This window comes from Cetorhinus maximus, chromosome 5, assembly GCF_964194155.1.
Source record: "Cetorhinus maximus chromosome 5, sCetMax3.hap1.1, whole genome shotgun sequence".
Lineage (NCBI taxonomy): Eukaryota > Metazoa > Chordata > Chondrichthyes > Lamniformes > Cetorhinidae > Cetorhinus > Cetorhinus maximus.
This window is the reverse complement of record NC_135883.1, coordinates 120,910,921-120,931,409: the sequence shown is the minus strand read 5'-3', so window position 1 is coordinate 120,931,409 and position 20,489 is coordinate 120,910,921. Positions and strand designations below refer to the sequence as shown.

The following is a 20,489-nucleotide window of genomic DNA, read 5'->3' as shown; positions in this document are numbered from 1 at the left end:
CCCCAGCTTTAAAAAACATGATTATTCAGAAAGGCTTGAGAGGCACTTCCCTTTAGGAATATTCAGGCTTCGGAATGGTTTGATAGGGATGTTGAAAATTGCTTGATTGTGTTTCTATTGTGGCTATTTAAACTATATAGGCTGGGGAAAACCAAAGGACATGTGTATAAGCTATGTAAGGATAGTGCGAGGTTAAATGTTAGGTGGTCCTTCCTTTCCCGAAGGATAGTAGACAGAACAAGTTCCTCACTTGTGCTGAGTGTAGAATCTCTGCATGTCTTAACGACTAGTTTCTAATTGGGATGAGGATCACATCTTATAAACGGTCCTAAATTTACTGTTTATGTGGTCTCCTTAATTAGTCTCAGTCATCTAAAGGGTTAGGAAAGGAAATTTAAAAATGTTTTTCCCTGATAGGTCTTTATTCCATTTTTGTCTCTCCCACGAGATTACATGACTGGTGCTGGGTGCTTGGGTATGTGTGTTGCTAGGTGCAGATGCTGGCAGGCATTGGTGCTTAATTGTGATGCTCCAGATATTGTAGTTGTGTGAAGTAGGCTTGATGAACTAGGTGGCCTTTTCCAATCTGTTGATTTTATATTTTCATATTGCCCGTCCCTACATGCCCTGGAGTTCAGTCTGAAATTCTTCCAATTTGACCCACTGACAATAAAGGAATCACACTTTATATCCCAGTCAAGATGGGAGTGTGACTTGAAGGGAACTTAAAGGTACTGTTGTTCCTGGATATTGCTGCTCTTCTCCTTCTACGGTAGCGATCAGAGGGCTGAGAGATACTATCAAACTAACCAGTAACCTTACTGTGTTGCTGTAGTGCATCATGTAGATACAGCCTGCAGATAATGCATTCTGGAGCCATAGTTGGGGGAGTGGTGGTTGAGGTGGGGGGGGGGTGCGGTGGTGCGGAGGAGTTAGAATTGCTGCAATGCAGCTTGTAGATGGTACACATTGCAGTCACAATGGCAGAGAGAGTGAATATTTAAGGTGGTGGATGGGATCCCAATCAATTGGGCTGCTTTAATGATGTCAAACTTCTTGAGTGTTGTTGGAGCTGCACCCATTCAAGCCAGTGGAGAGTATTCCATCACATTCCTGACTTGTGCCTTGTACATCGTGGAAAGGCTTTGGAAAGCCAGGTGGTGAGTTACTTGCCACAGGATACTCCGTTTCAGATCTGCTCCTGTAGCCACAGCATTTATGTGGCTGTCCAGTTAAGATTCTGGTCAATGGTGACCCCCAGGATGTTGATGTTGAGGGTTCAATGATGGTAATGCCATTAAATGTCATTATTGGAGATTATGTAAAGAATCTATTTTTATTTTTCTTGGACTGTGGCTTTAAAAACTACCATGGCTGCAGTAAAAGACGTGTTCACTGGAATAGGATGAGGAATATCTACAATGTTTCTATTCTGGAACAGAGTGTGCCATAAAAGTACAGGATGGTGCTGGAAAGGAGCCCTGGACTAAGGGGACCTCTCTATTGACAGCATTTTAATTGGCTCCTGACCAGATGACCAGGGTTGTGTGTGGTAACAGTACAGGCAGTACAGCTCTTAGCCTGAGGGAAAGAGGGAAGACCTGAAACCTCCCTCTCCTGTGTTTGTAAGATTCCAGTAATTCTGCCATAGTAGCTAGCTGGCTATTCCTCGCATATTGGTAACCAGCTTCCTCGGAAAACCCCTGTCAAGAGGAAAAGGGGAAAAATCACCAGTAGATACATTGAAAAGCAAGTTTTTTAACCAGTAAACCACAGACTGAAAGTGCTGGGAGACCATCTCATGTCATCAACAACAAACTGCAAGGAATTTGGTAAACATCAATCAAAATCAACCCATTTAATCCTGTACTCCGGATTGGTGCTGTTGAACTGTTTTATCTCACCCTTAAAATCCATGGTTTGTGTGTCTAATGTGTCTTATGTGTGCACGTGTGGTCTGTGTATAGGGACTTAAGAAGGGGTAGAGTTTAAGTTATGTTAGAAGTTAGCAGTTAATATTTCTTTCTTTTGCCACTAGTTAAAGACAATTTGTTCAATAAACAGTTATTTACTTATTAAGTTTACAAACCTGGTGCTCATATTCTGTTAACATAAATTAAATAAAATTGGGGCAATCTGGTGGTTTGATCAAACTTTTTCACATTTGTTACAGCTCGGGGAACAGTGGAGCTTGATATTACAGTGCAATCCCCAGTGAGTCGTGACAATGGTCATTGTCTAGCACTTCTGTGGCACGATGTTCACCAACGTGACATGAATGCCAAGTGTCACTTGTCAACCCAACTCTAGCTGCCATACAACCTTGCTGCGGGTTGCAATGCTTCATTATTAGCATAATTTGTGAATGAAGCTGAAAACTATAGAATCGTCAGTGAATAACATATTTCATGACCTTATGACAAAGAAAGGTTAATTAGTGAAGCAGCTGAAGATGGTTGGATTGAGGACAGTTAGTGATGTCCTTGGGCTGGGATAAGCAGCCGTTGACAACCATGACAATCTACCTGTGTGTCAGGTATGATTCTAGCCACATGAACATTTGCCCATTGACCTCCTGCTCTCCAGAGGTCTCTGTTTTGAAAGCTGTATTAGTGTCAAAAGCAGCTGCTTTCTCATCCTCTCCTCCATTTTTCTCTGCATTTAATGATTTAGTAATGAAATCATATTGTCTAAAAGCATAGTCTAGAAATTGAATTGCACTTCACTCATTTCTTGGATTAGGAACGAGTGCTGAATGGTCCAATATAATGTGCGGAAGTGGTCAGTCCATTTTGGTAGTTTGCCATATGCCATATTGGTTGGGGTACCCTGTAATTGCCCTAGGCACTCACATGAAACAGACATTAGGCCCACTGCATATGCAGTTTAGGTCCCTTTGGGAAAATGGATGGCATTGGTAGCAGCATGTGGCCAGTTTTCTCGGGTGTACAGTGACCAAACCTGAAAGGAGCTGCTGGAGGATATCACAACAAAGATAGGTACAAAATAGTTCTCCTCATGTTCCCAGAGTAAAACTGGAGTCATTGTCCTTGGACTTAACTGCTCCCCCCATGACCAGTCTCAGGGACCATGACTGACGCCCGCAGCTCACCAATAATAAACCAATGAGGCTAGTGCACTAATATTGCATGCTCCCCCTTTGCACAGGTGCACTGGTCAAAATTTGGGTGACCAAATGTTTCAAAGTTGCATGTTGCAGCAATTTTATTAGTTATGGAGTAAAACAAATATTTTCCCATTTTCTGTTAAAAGAGATTTAGCCCTTAGAAAATTAAGATTCAGATATGCCACAAATGTATGATGAGTCCAGCAAACATATAAGTGCATAATAGAAAGGCTGAAAGAGTTTAAATGATTTTGAAATATTTCCCTAAATTTGTAGGAGTCAGATATACTTAAATGCACAGCATATGCTTTTGAATCCTGACTGACTTTACAGGGGAGGGGATGAATGTTGGAGAAGATGCAAAGATTTATTAATTCCCTCTTGGCTTAAAGGAAAGGAAAAACAGTTTACAAACTGCAGAATTTTCAACACTCCAGCTGTAGTGGCTTAATCTTGTCAATCAGACACGGGCAATGCGGATTCAGGGATGGTAATGAAAATCAAATGGAATGGAGTTTAACTGAGGGAACATGGCCAGCAACATCATCCCTCAATTAGGAATCTGCAGTGCAACTCCTTGTTACACACTGAAACTTTAAACCAGACTGATCAGTGAGTGAACAGCAGAATTAGGCTGGGACACTTGGAGCCCCAAAAGATTTGCCCTCAATGTTGATTAATTAGAAAAAAATGCTCTTCATTAAAAAAAATACTTTTGAGGCCTGAGTCCTCTCCCCAACTCCAAAGCAACACATGAAGACGAAAGGGACAAAAGGGAATATCAACAGTCTGCTCTTAAGTATCTGCTGGTTCAGCTCTACAGCCAGTTGTTAGGATGTATATAACAAGGGTTTGGTATGACACACTGCCTGATTTTCTTTTCCTGTCTCTGGTGAGGTAGCGAAGGTTCTGCCTGTCCATCACTTGATCAGTTTATCCAAGATCAGAATGTCTTAGTGTGAGTTGTTGCAGATATAAAGACGCTCCATGGCAGAGCATATTACTAAAACCAATAATTATGTTCCCCACCACCAACCCCTCTCCCTTCTCTGGGCCTCCTTCAATGATGCACATCTATGATAGGGAGTCTTCTGTAGCAAATCAGTTATGGCAATCCTCAGCATTCCTTCAATGATCCCATTTTACAAAGATTTTACTGTTTAATTCATCTACAACAAATGATAGGAGCATAGGAAATAGGAGCAGGAGTAGGCCATTCGGCCCTTTGAGCCTGCTCCGCCATTCAATAGGATCATGGCTGATCTGGTTGTGTTCTCAACTCCACTTTCCTGTCTGCCCCACGGAACCCTCTACTCCCTTGTTAGTCAAAAATTGTCTACTTCAGCCCTGAATAAATTCAATGATCCAGCTTCTACTGCTGTCTGGGGAAGAGAATTCCACATACTAACAATCCTCTGAGAGAAAAAAATTCTCTTCATCATTTCCAGCTGCAATTCAACAAGTGATCATTTGGTGAAGTACTGCGGGGAGGAAAAAAAAACATTTTTGCAGATCAGCAAAAGTTTTGGGTGTACAGACTGTTGTATTTCAATGTAATATTACAGGAGGTGCCACTGCTCCTTCAGCACGATGTTCCCATTTTGCTTACTCATAGGGCAGAATATTGCCATTGGCGTGTGGGGGCAAGCCCGACATGCCGGCATGTAAAGTGGTGCAAGATGACGTCGGGCGTGTGTCCCGACGTCATCGCGTGTCATTTCGATATTTCGGAGGTGGCAGCGCGCCCGCCGAACTGTCAATGCCCTATTAAAGACATTAAAAAAGTTATTTAACTTATTAACCACGCTGCCTGTCCAACCTTAAGGTTGGCGGGCAGGCGAAGAGCCCAAGCGGCCCTCGCGTTTTTCAGGAAACCTCATCCACGGGCGGGATGAGGTTTCCTGAAGGTTTTATAAAATAATCAAATAAATTTTGCAAACTTCACAAACATGTCCCAGCTCATGTGACACGGTCAGATGAGGGGACATGTGTAAATAATTTTTTACTTTATTTTTAAAAAAGTTTTATTATCGACTTTATCTGCTGCGATCTTTCGCAGTGCAGGCCCCGACTCTCCCTCCTCCCCCCACTTGTACGGGTAGCGCAGAGCGCTACCGGCCGCGCGTTACACTGGAGGGGCCTTAATTGGCTCGCCCACGTAAAATGGCGGCATGCAGCTGATTGCGGGCGGCGATTGGCTCCGCGCCCACCCCCGCCCAGCCCACCCGCCATAGGAAAAAATCTCCCCACAATCCTGCATTTGACAGCTCAATGAAAGGGGGCTATTACTGTGTTTAATGTACGGAATATTTATTTAGTTTCTTTTGGATCATTAATTTTATTTTATCTTTGACTGGTAATCATAAATCATAAATGTTATCTTCTGATCTGATCCCTGAAGATGTTGGTCAGAATTTATAAGTGAATAAGATACACACCTACATGGAAATCATGAGAAACTGGAGAAAGTGGTTTAAAACAATAGTTACAATTTGATGCTCTGAGGAGTCCAAAGTAACCAGGTAAGTTTTGGGGTCTCAGGGTAGCGAGGGAGGAGGCCCAGGTAGGGAGTGGCGGTGGATGGCCAGAGGGGGTCAGGAGTGTTAGGGGTGTTGGTGGAGAGGTCACGTGTGGGAGGGAGGGTTAGGGGCCAGACCTTTCGGGAGCTGGGAGGGGGAACCCAATGTTGAAAGGAGGCTGTTGATGGAGGTGCCCTTCCCCGTTCTTGTCCGGAAGGGTCAAAATTTGGGCTACTCCCAACCCTTGAACTCCTCCTACCAGCCTGAAAAATGATGCTGGGTGTGAAATGGTCTTAAGTGGTCATTAATCGGCCACTTAAGGGCCTCAACTGGGGCAAGGGTGGGGAGGTTGGTGCTGACCTAGGCCCTGCCTGTCCCACCGTAAAATTGCAGAGGCCTGGGCGAATGAGAGCCCAGTGAGAAGGCCATCTGAAGAATTTTATGGCCACTCCCTGTCTGCAAATCTGCTGGTAGGAGAATGTAAAATTTTCCCCATAAACCCATAGCTAGGTGATGTCAGGAACTTCTGCATAAAGCTCCCCAAGGAGTTATAGTAAAGACGAATGAGTATAGCAAATGGAAAAAACAGTTGAATGGAAAAATACAATTCAAGATTTGAGTATTGAGATCTGGCATTTCTGTTATATATAATCTTGGTGTTAATTACAATCTCTAGCACAAATGTTACACAGCACACTTAAATCACCTACTGCACACTGAACAGCAAGCTGACGTTCATAAAGAGCATCACACAACAATTTGAATTCTCAGTGTGAGGCCCACTTTTGGAGACATTGATACCGATGTAATTGTACCATAGTTAGTACATTAATTTCTTTATCCTATGATGAGTGTGGACGTCGCCAGCGAGGCCAGCATTTGTTGCCCATCCCTAATTGCCCTTGAACTGAGTGGCTTGCTAGACCATTTCAGAGGGCCGTTAAGAGTCAACCACATTGCTTTGGCTTTGGAGTCACTTGTAGGCCAGGCCAAGTAAGGATGACAGATTTCCTTCCCTAAAGGGCATTAGTGAACGAGGTAGGTTTTTATAGCAATCGATGATAGTTTCATGGTCACCTTTACTGAGACTAGCTTTATATTCCAGGTTTATTAAAGGAATTCAAAATTCCACCAGCTGCCATGGTGGGATTTGAAATTATGTCCCCAGAGCATGGGCCTCTGGATTACTAGTCCAGTGACATTACCATTACACCATCATCTGGGTTTATTTAGCTTATTTGAAATCTAACCATGGCAAACTGTGAATTGAAATCAATTAATCTGGTAATTTGTGGATTGGCATTAGAAAAAAATGACCACGAAAGGTGGCATGTTGCCAAAAAAAGCCCAACTAGTTCTCAAATGTTGTTCACTGATGGCAACATGCCAACACCACCCTGCCTGTCTACATGTAATTCCAGCTCCATACTATGTGATTGATCTTCAGGACTTTCTGAAATCCTGGAAAGCCACCCAGTTATAAGTAGTCATCACAGCTTCGAGGTATGAGCAATAAATGAGGTCTTGCCAGCAGCTGCCCACATCTCAAGAACAAGGAAAAATTGTGAAGAATAACCCAAATTACTTGTGAATTTCTACTGTTTCAACATTTTCTATTCAAGGTTTATTCCTGGTAACACAGGATTTACTTTTAAGTGTGGAATTTGAGCCTTCACTGTTCTTTATATTTTGAACATAGTTGAGCAAAAAAATTCACACATTGTTATCAATGGGGTGATGTCTCTCTCCCAGGTTTTCATAGGTTGGAGTATAAAAACAGTAGCCAGTACTCGCCAGCTATCCTATTATACCATCCTATTAAAGCATTTTTTTTGTTGTTGTTGTCGTATGTACTTCAACCAACAGGAAAATGATTAGTTAACAGTGAAACAATGAATTAACATAGCCAAAAATGAAAATGAGTCTCATTTCCTTATAGCATAAAGCACATCCAAGACAAACTCTGGACATATGCACATGTCATGAGTTTGGAATTTTTTGGCACTGAGATCAGGACCTTAACTTCAAGAAATGTATAATTGGATTAGACTACAGTTCCAATTCTTCTCTCAGATATTCCATTTCTCTTCACCACCACTGTTCAAATGATTGGCAGCAGGAGTGCAAATTATTAAATCAACGTTCCATTCTATTTTAAAAGCAATTGTGCAATTCGTTCCAAAAGCGCAGGGAATAGTCAGTCATGATGTTGTCCATATTTCATGGATGCAACATCATTAACTGCCAGGACTAGGACAATATTTTTTCAAACCTGTATTTCAGCATAAAAACCAGCTAATAGCTCTTTCCCCCAATTAAAAACATTGGGGTACAATTTCTACAAGGGTTTCCTGATCTCCTTCATTGCTTACAAATTAAGTAAGGACAAAATAAGATTCTAACCATCTTAGGCAGGCAGTGGGGTAGAAATTTGTCTAATCTCATTTATTGAGCTAGCATCAAAGCTACGCAGCAGTGTGTGCCCCACTGAGAGGCTTGAGACCGGCTGACATAGGGCCTCGGGCCAAGACTTGGATGAGCTCCACATTCAGCTTGCCCATTTGAAGTTGAAGAATTTTGGACCACGTTTGTCACTGACAGCAGCCAGAAAACCCTGGGTGGTGGAATGGTCAAAATACCACGTACTTCTTCTGCTTGCTGAACAGGGATCATTTTAGAAAGTTATAAAAACTTAATCGCACTCACGCGATATCAATTAAGAGGCCCATTAAGGTCATTAATCCATTAATTTGATCCTATTTTTTGCTGCCCGTCCAACCTTATGGTTGGCGCGTGGGCGAATAGGCCAGGCGGCCTTTGAATTTTTGAGGAAACCTCATCCACGGCCAGGATGACGTTTCCAACAGTAATTAAAAAAAAACAGTAAAAATTTTGAAACATCTTTAATATGTCCTTGTTCATGTGACTGAGTCACATGTGGGGACATGGTTCTCTTATTTTTAAAATCTTTAATTTTTATTTTAAAATTCTTCGTCTCTGTGCCTTTAGGGAGCTTTCAGTGTCCGTTCCGCTGCGCACGTGCAGACTCCAGTTCTCACGTTCCTCCTACCACCACCCCCCCACAACCCCGGCAGCGCTGAGGCTCTCAACGCATGTTTCATGCTGATTGGCTGTTAATTGGCCAGCCAGCGTGAAATCGTGGTCAGAGCCCGATAGTGGGCGGCGGTCCATTTTGGGGCCATTCCCAGGCCCAGCTGCCGAAGGGAAAATCCTGCCCCATGTCTCTGGATCATTAGTCCAGACCTCCAGCTTAGTAGTCCAGTAACATATGATCATAAGAAATAGAAGCAGGAGCAGGCAATTCAACCCCTTGAGCCTGCTCAACCATTCAATAAAATTGTGCCTGATCTGATGGTGGCCTTAAATCCATTTTCCTGCATGTCCCCCATAACCCTTGATTCCCTTGTAAACCAAAAATCTGTCTAACTCAGCCCGTGAATATATTCAATGAGCTAGCCTCCACTGCTCTCTGTGGAAGAGAATTCCAAAGACTAATAGCCCTTAGAGAAGAATTTCCTCCTCATCTGTTTTAAGTGGGAGACTCCTTATTTTTAAACTGTGCCCCCCCTAGATCTAGACTTCTCCATGAAAGGAAACATCCTCTCAACGTTTACCCTGTCAAACTCCCCCCAGAATCTTATATGTTTCAATAAGACTGCCTCTTATTCCAATGAGTATAAATTCTAATGAGTATAGGCCCAACTTGCTCAACCTATCCTCTTAAGATAACCATTCATCCCAGAGGTCAGCTAAGTAAACCTTCTCTGAACATATGTGTGGTCTCATCTATGTAGTTGTACAGTTGTAGCAAGACTTTCCTACATTTATACTCCATATCCCTTGCAATAAAGGCCAATGTTCCATTTGCCTTACTGTATCTGCACGCTAACTTTTTCTGACTAATGTACCAGGACACCCAGATCCCTCTATACTGTAGCATTCTGCAGTCTCTCTCCATCTAAATAATATTCTGCTTTTATATTCTTCCTGCCAAAGTGGACAACCTCACATTTTCCCACATCATACTCTATCTGCCAAATTTTGCCCACTCTCTTAACCCATCTATATCCCTTTGCAGACTCTTTGTATCCTCTTCACAACTTGCTTTCCTACCTATCTTCAGCAAATTCCCTTCATTTAAGTCACGAATAAAGATCGTAAATAGTTGAGGCCCAAGCGCTGATCCCTGCGGCACTCCACTAGTTACCGTTTACTAACCTGAAAATGACCTATTTATCCTGATCTTCTGTTTCCTGTTAGTTAGCCCCTCCAGCACCATGAGCTTTTATCTTGTGCAGTAACCTTTTACGTGGCACCTTACTGAATGTCTTTTGGAAATCCAAATACATCACATCTACTGGTCTCCCTTTATCTAACCTGCTTGTTATACACTCAAAGAAATCTAATACATTTTTCAAACATGATTTCCCTTTCACAAAACCATGTTGATTCTGCCTGATTGTACTATGATTTTCTAAATGTTCTGCTATTACTTACTTAAAAATGGATTCTAGCATTTTCCCAATGACTGATGTTAGACTAACTGGCCTATAGTTTTCCGCTTCCCGTCTTCCTCCTTTTTTGAATCGTGGTGTTCATTTGTGGTTTTCCAATCTGCTGGGACCTCTCCAGAATCTAGTAAATTTTGGAATATTACTACCAATGCATTCATGATCTCTGCAGCCACTTCCTTTAAGACCTTACGATGCGGGTCAGGAGTCTTGTCAGCCTTTAGTCCCGTTAGTTTTTCTCGTAAACTTTCTCTAGTAATTGTGATTATTTTAAGTTCCTCCCTTTCTTTGCTCCCTGCTTTTCTATATTCTTGGGATGCTTTTTGTGTCTTTACTGTGAAGACAGATAAAAAATACTTGTTCAAAGTCTCTGCCACTTCCTTCTTTCCCACTATTAGTTCCCCAGTCTCACTCGCTAAGGAACCAATGCTCATTTTCGCCACTCTTTTCCTTTTTATATAATTGTAGAAGCCTTTACTGCCTGTTTTTCCACTTCTGGCTAGTTTTCTTTCATGCTTGTTTCTCCCTCTTTACTATTGTTTTAGTTAACTGTTGATATTTTCTAAAATTTTCTGAATCTCCTGTCCTACCACTAATTTTTGCAGTGTTGTACATCTTTTCTTTCAATTTGATACCATCCTTAACTTCCTTAGTTGGCCACAGATGATGCAACCTTCTCTTGGAGTCTTTCTTTCTTTAATTCCACTCTTCAAAGGGCAGGAAACAGGTGGGGTTCGATCATCAGGGGCTGCCCTTTGCAGATGGAATGCGGATGTGTCTCAATACACATTACCAGGTTAAAATAGCCATTCCCTGGTTGATTCCAGGATGTATTGTTGTAAGAAACTTTCCCAAATACACTCTATGAACTCATTTTCCAGGATGCCTTTGCCAATTTGATTAATCTGATCTATATGAAGGTTAAAATCTTCCACAATTATTGCTGCATCTTTCTTACAAGCCCTCATTATTTCTTGATTTATACTCCATCCTAACATGCAGCCGCTGTCGGGAGGCCTATAAAACACTCCCAACAGTGATTTCTTTCCTTGCTATTTGTTATCTCCATGCAGACTGATTATACATTTTGATTCTCCGAACCAAGATCCCTACTGTATTGATCTCATCCTTTATTAATAAAGTCACCCTGGCTCCTTTTCCTTTCTTCCTGTCCTTCTTAAATGTCAAATACCCTTGAATATTCAGGTCCCAGCTATGGTCACTTTGCAACTGCGGACGGAATTTTACGGCCTTGTTGTGGTGGGGGCCGGGCCTTAAAATGTGGTGAGCCATTCAAAAGTACATTGACTTCGGGTGGACCAGAAAATCCTGCCAGCAGGAGGGGGCGTAAAATTCTGCCCCATGTCTCTGTACTGGCTATCATATCATACTAATTTATTTCTTTATGTGCTATCGATTCATCGATCTTGTTGTCAAAATGCACACAACATTTGTAAAAAGCCTTTAATTCTGACTTACTATTTTTCCAGATTCTGATCTTATTTGCTGGTGCACCCTCATGTTTGTATGCTCTGTCCCTTCCTGTCCCACTCTGCTTATCATTACCTGCATTGCTATCCTGCGCTATTGCCTTGTCCTTTTTCTTTAACTTTCCAAATTTCCCCTCACATGAACACCACCCCACCCCACCGTCCATTTATTTTAAAGCCCTCTATACAACCTTAGTTATATGATTTGCCAGTATACTGCTCCCAGTGTGATTCAGATGAACGCCATCCCAATGGTGCAGCTTCCTCTTTCCCCAGTACTGCCAGTGCTCCAGGAATCAAAATTCATTTCTCCCACACCAATCTCTGAGCCACACATTTAACTCTCTGGTCTTATTACCCTGAGTCAAATTGCTGATGGCTCAGGGGTAATCCAGAGACTATTACCTTTGTGGTTCTGCTTTTTAATTTAGTCCTCAGCTGCTCATACTCCCTCAACAGAACTTCTTTCTTAGTCTTATCTATGTTGTTGGTACCCATGAGGACCAAGACCAATGGATCCTTAACCCTCCTCTCCAAGTTTCTCTCTAGCCTGAGGAGATATCCTTAACCCTCTCACCAGGGAGGCAACACAGCTTTCAGGACTTATGCTTTTGGCTACAGAGAACAGTGTCTATTCCCCTAACTATACTGTCCTCTACTACAACTAAATTCCTTTTTTGCTTCCTCCACTTGAACGGTCCCCTGCACCACAGTGTGGTCAGTTTGCTCAACTTCCCTGTAGTCCTTGCTCTTGTGAACACAAGCTGCAAGAAGATCAAACCTGTTGGACAATTGCAAGGACTGACGCTCCTCCATTGCTACCTTCTGGATCCCAATACCAGCCTCTTTTACAGTCACACCATCTTATCCATTTTGCTACTGTACCACCCCAAATAAATTTCTATCAGGGGATTTTAAGCAGGAATTTACATCTGTAGAGGATGCATGGAAAATGGTTTGACTCAATTTTGGGTTGGACGTTTTTCATGCATCCTTGGGGAGCATGAAATTGGTTTCTGAAATTGTGGTCTCATTGTGCCTTTTAAGACTTGTGAAACAGGTGCCACAGGTCCAATTTCTCTACAGTATTTTCAATATAGAACATTGCCATGAATTGAAAATGGATAGAAAAATAGATAGACCACACTTTGGTACATGCTTTGGTACTTGAAACTTTTAATTGCCTTATTTGCAATTACTGCTAATTCAAATGAGATGACCTGGTCCTCATGCTTTATTATGCTATCTGCACCTTCCATCAATAACTGCCTTGTTACTCATTTTTGCCCACCCATAACACAAGAATAGTGAATGGATGGGAACTGGGCCCTGTAAGTATGAAGCAAATAATCTTCAAATTATCAGTCAACTTTAACTTGCATGTAGATCTTCTCAGCCTGATGGCCCTGTGGGTAATATTATATAAAATTCAACTAATGTCACATTTTAAAGTATTAAATTATTCTAATGTTTTTATTTATGCAACTAATGTTTCGATGCAAATGGTGACTTTTGAATGTTTGACATCAGGGTCTTATAATGTCATTGAGTAGATTTTCTAATCATATAATCCTTGAGGAAAGGCACAGCACAATCAGTACTTAAAACATGCAAAATCTGCTTTGATCTATATAAGGCTTTATAAAGGGACACACACCATTTCTTAAAAAAATCATGCAAAAAAAGGGAAAGAATTAACCACCACCTTAAAATGAAGACCAAATCCGTTATCTAATAAGGTTAATTATATTAATTCTAGTTCACAAAGCAACTTGTTCAGAGTGCTATCTCATCATGCTCTACAAGCTAATACATTAATGCACACTTGGAAAATCTTTTCCAACATCACGTAAATTCAAACAAAGCAAAGCCCAGAGTAATAAATCTAAATGGTGCACCAACAATATTTAGCAGACTTGTTACCTTTTTTGCTGCCTGTTCTTCTTCTACACCATCCCCAATAACAACATATACTACTTTTCTGCCAAACCTTTGCATAATTCGTTCAAAGCAACTTTCTTTGCCTGGAAGATAAATGAGGAAGAGTTCAGGGTGAATTTACCTGAGTAGCGGCATGCTCTTCATCTCGGGCATCTCCAATGACAACATAAGTAACTTTAGTGCCAAATTTGGACACTATACGCTGAAAACAGCTTTCTTTGCCTGAAAAACAATGCATGGCTCAGCCTTTCAATCTGTTTTACTATACTGTACATAATTAAAATCAGTCTTCAGGGAACATGCTCAAATTATCTTTGGGAAAAAATATTGAGAATGATAAGTGAGAATATAGCACTGCAAAGTACTATATTCACTTGAATGCAGCTGGGCAGCTTTATGTTTCATCTGCCTCAATCCAATAGTAATGCTGTACCTCTGTCTGCCGCCTGTCCCCATTTTATCACTCTCCCTAACAGATCAACAAACTCTGTCTAAAGTCATACTTTTTCCCCATAATGGATCTTCCACTCAATGGTTTACTACATGAGGGCTGGCAATTTGAAAGGCTGGGATTCACAGTGTTCAAAAATCAATTTTCCTCACTTTTCTCCCCTTTTTCCTATGGACATGCTGGGGGACAAGTGATGTCAACCTGTTAGTTCTTCACCTAAGTGGTTAATCTTGTGTGGATGCAGACAGCAAATGCTGGTAGGGGGATGGCATGACAGCCTGTTCCTCTTATCACCTCACATTGGCACACAGGAGATGAAACTGGCTTTCAGTGATAGTGCAATATGGGCAATAGCGAATTGACAGCGCATTTTACACCACGTACACTTTTCATTTTAATTGGCTTTATATCACCCCATGCACTACTGCGTTCCAGGGCCACCAATGGGAGCATGATGATGGACCTCAAGAAGTGGTGATGAAGGCTCTCAGTTTCCCTAATGGAGGAAGAGACTCTTATAACAGCTACCTCTCTCTCTAACTTTATCGAACTTCTTCCTTAGTTTTAGCCTTCTTTGCACCCTTATGAATTTTCCGTCGTAATTTTCTTGCTGTTTTAATATTGGAAGAATTTCTTAAGGTTAAATTTGGGTTCCACAACTATTCTTATTTTGAGTTCCCTCTTTACCGTTGGAGCGCTTTTTTGGAAGTTTGCATATTTTCCCTCACCTAACAGTTGGATTTGATTTTGTTCTGTATTCTTTGAGGAGAAAATGTTGGCCCCCAAGATTGGACCTTGCTGCACCTGTTTTATGCCTTTTATCCATAAAATGGGCACAACAAAGTACAACTTCTACCCCAACTTGCTGTTGTTTCCCCCTACAGACTTTGTAATGCTTAATTTCTCTTTATATTGTCTTATCAATCCTTTTAAAGTCATTTCCTAAATCTGTAGTATAATCTTGAGCATGTAATTATCCTGAAAACTCAGTTGTGTGTCCTTAAATATTCCAAAAGAGTAACAACTTACTAATTTTTTATCAGTTCCTCATACAATAATGCTAATTATAGTTCATTTTTACAGTTAGTGCATGTACTAATGTTAAATAAGCTTTTTCCTAGGAAGTGTCTGTGTTAATGGCAGCCAATCCCTCATAAAACCAGAATCTGTACTAATATTGATTAGTTCCTCACCCATTCAGGATCTGTGATAAAGTTAAACAGCTCCTGAAACAGTCAGGATGTGAACTCTTATTTAACAGCTTTTCATTGTCAGATCAGCTCTCATGTAGTCAACAATTTTTCAAGGCAGTTCCTTTAGCAATTGTATAAGCAAATAACCAAATATTTACAGTAAAAGATGCAACAAAACAAAAGGGAAGGTTTATCACAATCCTTCATAAATATTTATGTTCTGAAATAAGTCTCTTTCAAAAACATTTTAAATTAACTTTGTGTCATCTCCAAATGTAGTAGATCATATCTGACAAATCATGTTAATGTGCCACACAGTTAAAGCCATGGGAATTTCTTTAGCCCTAGTGTCTCAAACACCGAGTGACCTGGATTCTTGAAGAGCTTGGGGATCCATGCTTTGAAACACTGTGGCAGGACAACGGTGAAAATCATGGCAGCAGTAATTTTCTTGGATAAAGGAGTCCGATCGGTGTTTTGAAATGGCTGGTGGCACCGGCAGTCAAAGAGTGTTTGGTCAGTGATATATTTCCTATCTGTCCCCCCCACCACAAACTGGCCTAGGCATTGGCTGCTCTATTTAAGTGAGATGACATCCCTCCGTTTCCAGTTACTTTGCAGAGGTCACTAGCACCCACTCCCCTGCACTTTCAGTTGAGGAGTGGGTTCACTGATTTATGGAGCGCAACTCACAGTTGATTTCACGTAATCCTTTTGACCCGAATTTAGAACAAAATAAAATTAATGTAAACATTAAATGGTATTTACAAAATGATGAATTGTACTATGGAACTGATAGGGCATTATTGTTTAGAGATTGACCAAGTAAATGTTGGTTGTAGTAACTACAAACTGTGCCCCTATGTTCAGTGACATTCTGTAATCTCAAATACAGCTTCATTGATTATAATGCTGCAAATATTTTCTGTTAGATCCTTACCTATTTTGGTTGCACTGTAAATATTTTCAATAGGGAAAACACCACCTAAGCTATACAATAGGACTTTGGCAAGTGCTGGCACGAGTTGTGTCGTAGTTACCAAGACATTAACACAGTTACTTCTGCAACAAACAAAGAAATAAAATGAAATCAGTAATCTTCCTTGTAACGTGAAAGAGTATCAGCTGTTGATCAAAATGAGTGTCAGCTTAGCTCAACTATTGCCTTTAGGTTCAAGCCCCACTTGTGCACACAATCTAAAGTGACTTCAATATGGTTCTAAGGATGTGCTGTATTGTTGGAGATAACATGATTTGGATGATACTTTATAGTTAGGCTCTGCCTTTAGTTGATTGGGGGGAAATAAAGTATCTCACAATACTGTTTAAGGTAAAGTGGGCAGTTTTCCCAGTGTCCAAGCAAACATTCCTCTCTCAACTAATGCTACCAAAAGTAACTGATAAACCAGACATCAGTTTAACTTACTATTTGTAAGATCTTAGTACTTTTAAAAAGTTATTCTCAGGGTGCGGGTGACACTGGCAAGGCCACATTTGTAACCTAACCTTAGTTGTCTTGAGAAGAGATTTTGGGTCTTAAGTATCTTCAACTTCTTTCCACCAACCCTTAAATATAGAAACAGGCCCCAGTTTATTTCATGCAAGATGCAGCTCTTACACCATCTGATTAATGCTTCTGTAGGGTCTCAGGTCTCTGTGGGCTTCAAGCTGTTATAGTGCTTCAGATCTGACCATCTGCCTCATACTAATGTGGGAATGATCATTCATTTTACATCACTAGTTGGGGCTGGAGATTACATGCACTATGGATGGTAAATCAGTAGTATTATTTCCAAGGTGCAAAGTTTGGTCCTTCACTAACTGAAAATCCATAGTGAGATGTACCAGGATCTCTTCAGTTGTGTGCGATGAATTTGCTATTGCATTAAGGATATTTATCTTGTACATGAACGCAATATTTTTGTCAGGCTATGTTTTTAGTTGTATTAGCTTAATGCAAAGAAATTAAAGATTTGCTAAACATAACAAGAGTTGTTGCATCAGTTGGTAGCACTCTTGAGTCCAGTTACAAGCTTTGAGTCCAGTAACAAGCTTTGAACTCACAATGTAGAGTGACATCAGTGGAGTACAGAAGGAGTGCTGCATTATTAGAGGTGCTGTGTCTTTTGTATGAGATGTTGAATGGGGGTCCTGCCTGCTGTTTCTGGTGATATTAAAGGTCCTAGGGTATTCTCCAAGAAGAACAGAGAGCGCTCCTGGTATCTGGACCTATGTTCTTTCCTCAACCAACCCCACCATCAAAAAACACATTAATAGCAATTTTATTGCTGTGTGTGGGACATTACAACTGTAGGATAGTTACTGTGTTTAGTTGCATAACTACACTCAGTGACAGTAGTGTGTGCGATTCACAAATACAACAACTTGCCAAGGCTCCTTCAACAGCACCTTCTAAACAGTACCATTGAGAAGAACAGGGTCAGAAGATGCATGGGAACACTACCACTTGCAAATTCCCCTCTGAGTCACACACCATCCTTCATCCACCCACTGTTGCAGGGTCAAAAACCTGGAACTCACTCCCTAACAGCACTGTGGGTGTACTTACATTACATGGACTGAAGTGGTTGAAGAAGGCAGCTAAGCGCCACCTTCTCAAAGGCAATTTGGGATTGCCAGAGATGCTCACTTCCCAAGAATGGAAAACAATTGGGATGGATTTTCATCTTTACCACTTGGGCGTAAGGCATCATCCAGGCAGAGTGCAGAAAGAAAAAGACCCCAGTATGTTGTTATTTACTTTCATGGTTAAAACTATTATTGACACTAAATCATTATTTTGTCTTGAACACAAAGCAATGATGTGACTATGTCCCAGAAGCTTCAGCAATGAGTGACAATTACACTTATAAATAAACTTTTGTGACAGGGTGCATAGTTTAAAATGTTATTCCTAATGAGTTATTAAACAGTAAATCCTACCTTGAGCTGATGATTGACAATGATTTAAGTGCATTTGACAGCCAGGAGTCTGTCAGGGCCTCAACCTCAGCCCTTAACTGAAGCCAGGCATCTCTTTTTGCTGGGCCAAGTAGTCCTAAAATAAAATACAAGAAAATACACAGAGAAATACAGTGAAAATCATGAGTACAATGGTCATGATTTTCTGTCCATTGATCTTTTCATAATCTCGGAAGTTTGTTAACTAGGTTATTTTGACCAGTTTAATAGCGTGAAAGTTCAGCTACACTGGAAAATAAGCACTATTCTTTCAGTTTAATTTTTTCTCTAGAAACTTTCAGTGGAGTGAAGATGTCTTGCAGCAGTTGTATGGAGCCTTGGTGAGATCTCACCAGGAGTATTGTGTACAGTTTTGGTCCCCTTATCTAAGGAGGGATATACTTGCCATCGAGGTAGTGCAACGGAAGTTCACCAGGTTAATCCCTGGGATGGCGGGATTGTTTTATGAGGAGAGATTGAGGAGATTGTGTCTGTATTCCCTAGAGTTTTCAAGAATGAGGGGTGTCCTCATTGAAACTTACAAAATTCTTACAGGGTGTGACAGGGTGGATGTAGTTAAGGTGTTTCTCCTGGCCAGTGAACCTAAAACCGGGGGACGTGATCTCAGGATAAGGGGTAGGCCATTTAAGACTGAGATGAGGAGGAATTTCTTCACTTAGAGGGTGGTGAATCTTTGGAATTCTCTACCCCAGTGGGCTGTGGAAGCTCAATCATTGAGCATATTCAAAACAGAAATCAATGGATTTCTGGAGACTAATGACATAAAGGGATATGGAGATAGCACAGGAAAATGGTGTTGAGGTAGATGATCAGACATGATCTAATTGAATGGCGGAGAGGCTCATTAGGTTGAATGGCCTACTCTTGTTCCTATGTTCCTAACTTTATTTCATAATGTAGTGGAATTTTACAATCATTTTTTCAGAATGTGTTTTTCAAATATAACTAGCATTTTTCTGTTTTAGACTCTACATCCTATGAGTTACTAATGTTGTACTGTGTAGTTAACAAAATATCAGATCAAGGGGATGACAATATAATGGGATGGTTACCTAATCTCTGCAAAATCTCTGCCTCAGGCCAACAACGCCTTTGAAACATTCAATGCCTTGATGTCTGTGGCGATTGTAAAAGTGAGCAGGAACCTGTATAAATGCTGCGCGCATTAGGTTCCAGATTTTAATGTGAATAATATGTCTGCATCATATCATAGCAGGACAGCCTGATCGGTGAAATAGGTATCAAAGGGGAGGCTGAATTGCTTTTATTGTTTCCCCTTGTCACCACTGGCACCAAAATCCCCTTCCCTGGTGCTTTCCTCCGTCCCTCTCTCCCTCGCTGGGAAAGCTCAAGTCCAAAGTTGGTGGCCCTTAACTATAGAATCCTGCAATTCCCAGCTTGTCATTCTCAGAATACCAGAAAATTTATACAGGTGAAGTACACAGGTCTCATTATCACCCCTTCACCCTTCCCAACAGTCTTACAATTTGTTTCAGCTATTATTCTGATGGGTTCTATGTAAAATAGCCATTTGGTAATACCGAACTTGAGTATCACTGAAAAAAGACGCAAGTTGAAGCTTTTCGTTTTGCACTCATCAGGACTGTCTTCTCATGAAGCATAAATTGTTGCTCCCTTTACATTTGGTATTCTTGCGAATGTCCTGATGAGCGCAAGACAAAAATCTTTGACATGTGTCTTTTTCAAAGATACTTGGGTTCTACGGAATTAACTGAACAACTCAAAAATGGTTGGCTAGAATTTGAGTCATATGACCAAGAGGTTATTCACCAATTTATTGTCAATTTAAAACAATATTTTTTCTTTAATTTTTAATGAATAAAGTTGTTTTGGATTATTTAATTTAGCTTACCTGGGGTCAAATGTTCATCAGTTGAAGACTTATTCATATTAAATCACATGATTGAAAGGGAGACTAACTATTGTGCAAAAAGAGTCTGTTTTTTTTTATGCTCTGCCCCATCAGCCTTGGCAAGGAGTCCTTCTGGGTTCAGATACCTTTTAACATTTTATGACAGTTTATTAAACTTTGTTCCCAATTGTGATATGCCCCATAAATTATCCTCATTGATATAAATTTCACTTAGATATGCAATTACTCCCTCCCCAACAGTTTGTTTTAAACAGAAAGTTATTTGTTAACATAACGCACATGGGAACTTCACACGAGTTTGTTAGCCAGTGTGCTAAATATAGTGGGATTTCAACTGTAGAATGATTTGAATGACAAAGA

At 40.7% G+C, this 20,489-nt stretch overlaps 1 protein-coding gene across 7 annotated transcripts in view; it reads right to left on the bottom strand.

The window, feature by feature from the left end:
- eya4 (EYA transcriptional coactivator and phosphatase 4) overlaps positions 1–20,489 on the bottom strand; it is a 460,934-nt gene that overhangs the window by 12,535 nt on the left and 427,910 nt on the right. For 6 of the 7 annotated variants that reach the window (XM_078542404.1, XM_078542397.1, XM_078542401.1 and 3 more), the window contains 3 exons: positions 18,197–18,311; positions 16,194–16,315; positions 13,592–13,692 (listed from right to left, as the gene is read on the bottom strand). In XM_078542404.1, the coding sequence (XP_078398530.1) occupies positions 13,592–13,692; positions 16,194–16,315; positions 18,197–18,311 (338 nt within the window). Of the gene's footprint in view, positions 1–13,591; positions 13,693–13,730; positions 13,832–16,193; positions 16,316–18,196; positions 18,312–20,489 lie in introns of all 7 variants that reach the window. The other variant, XM_078542398.1, reaches the window with a different exon arrangement.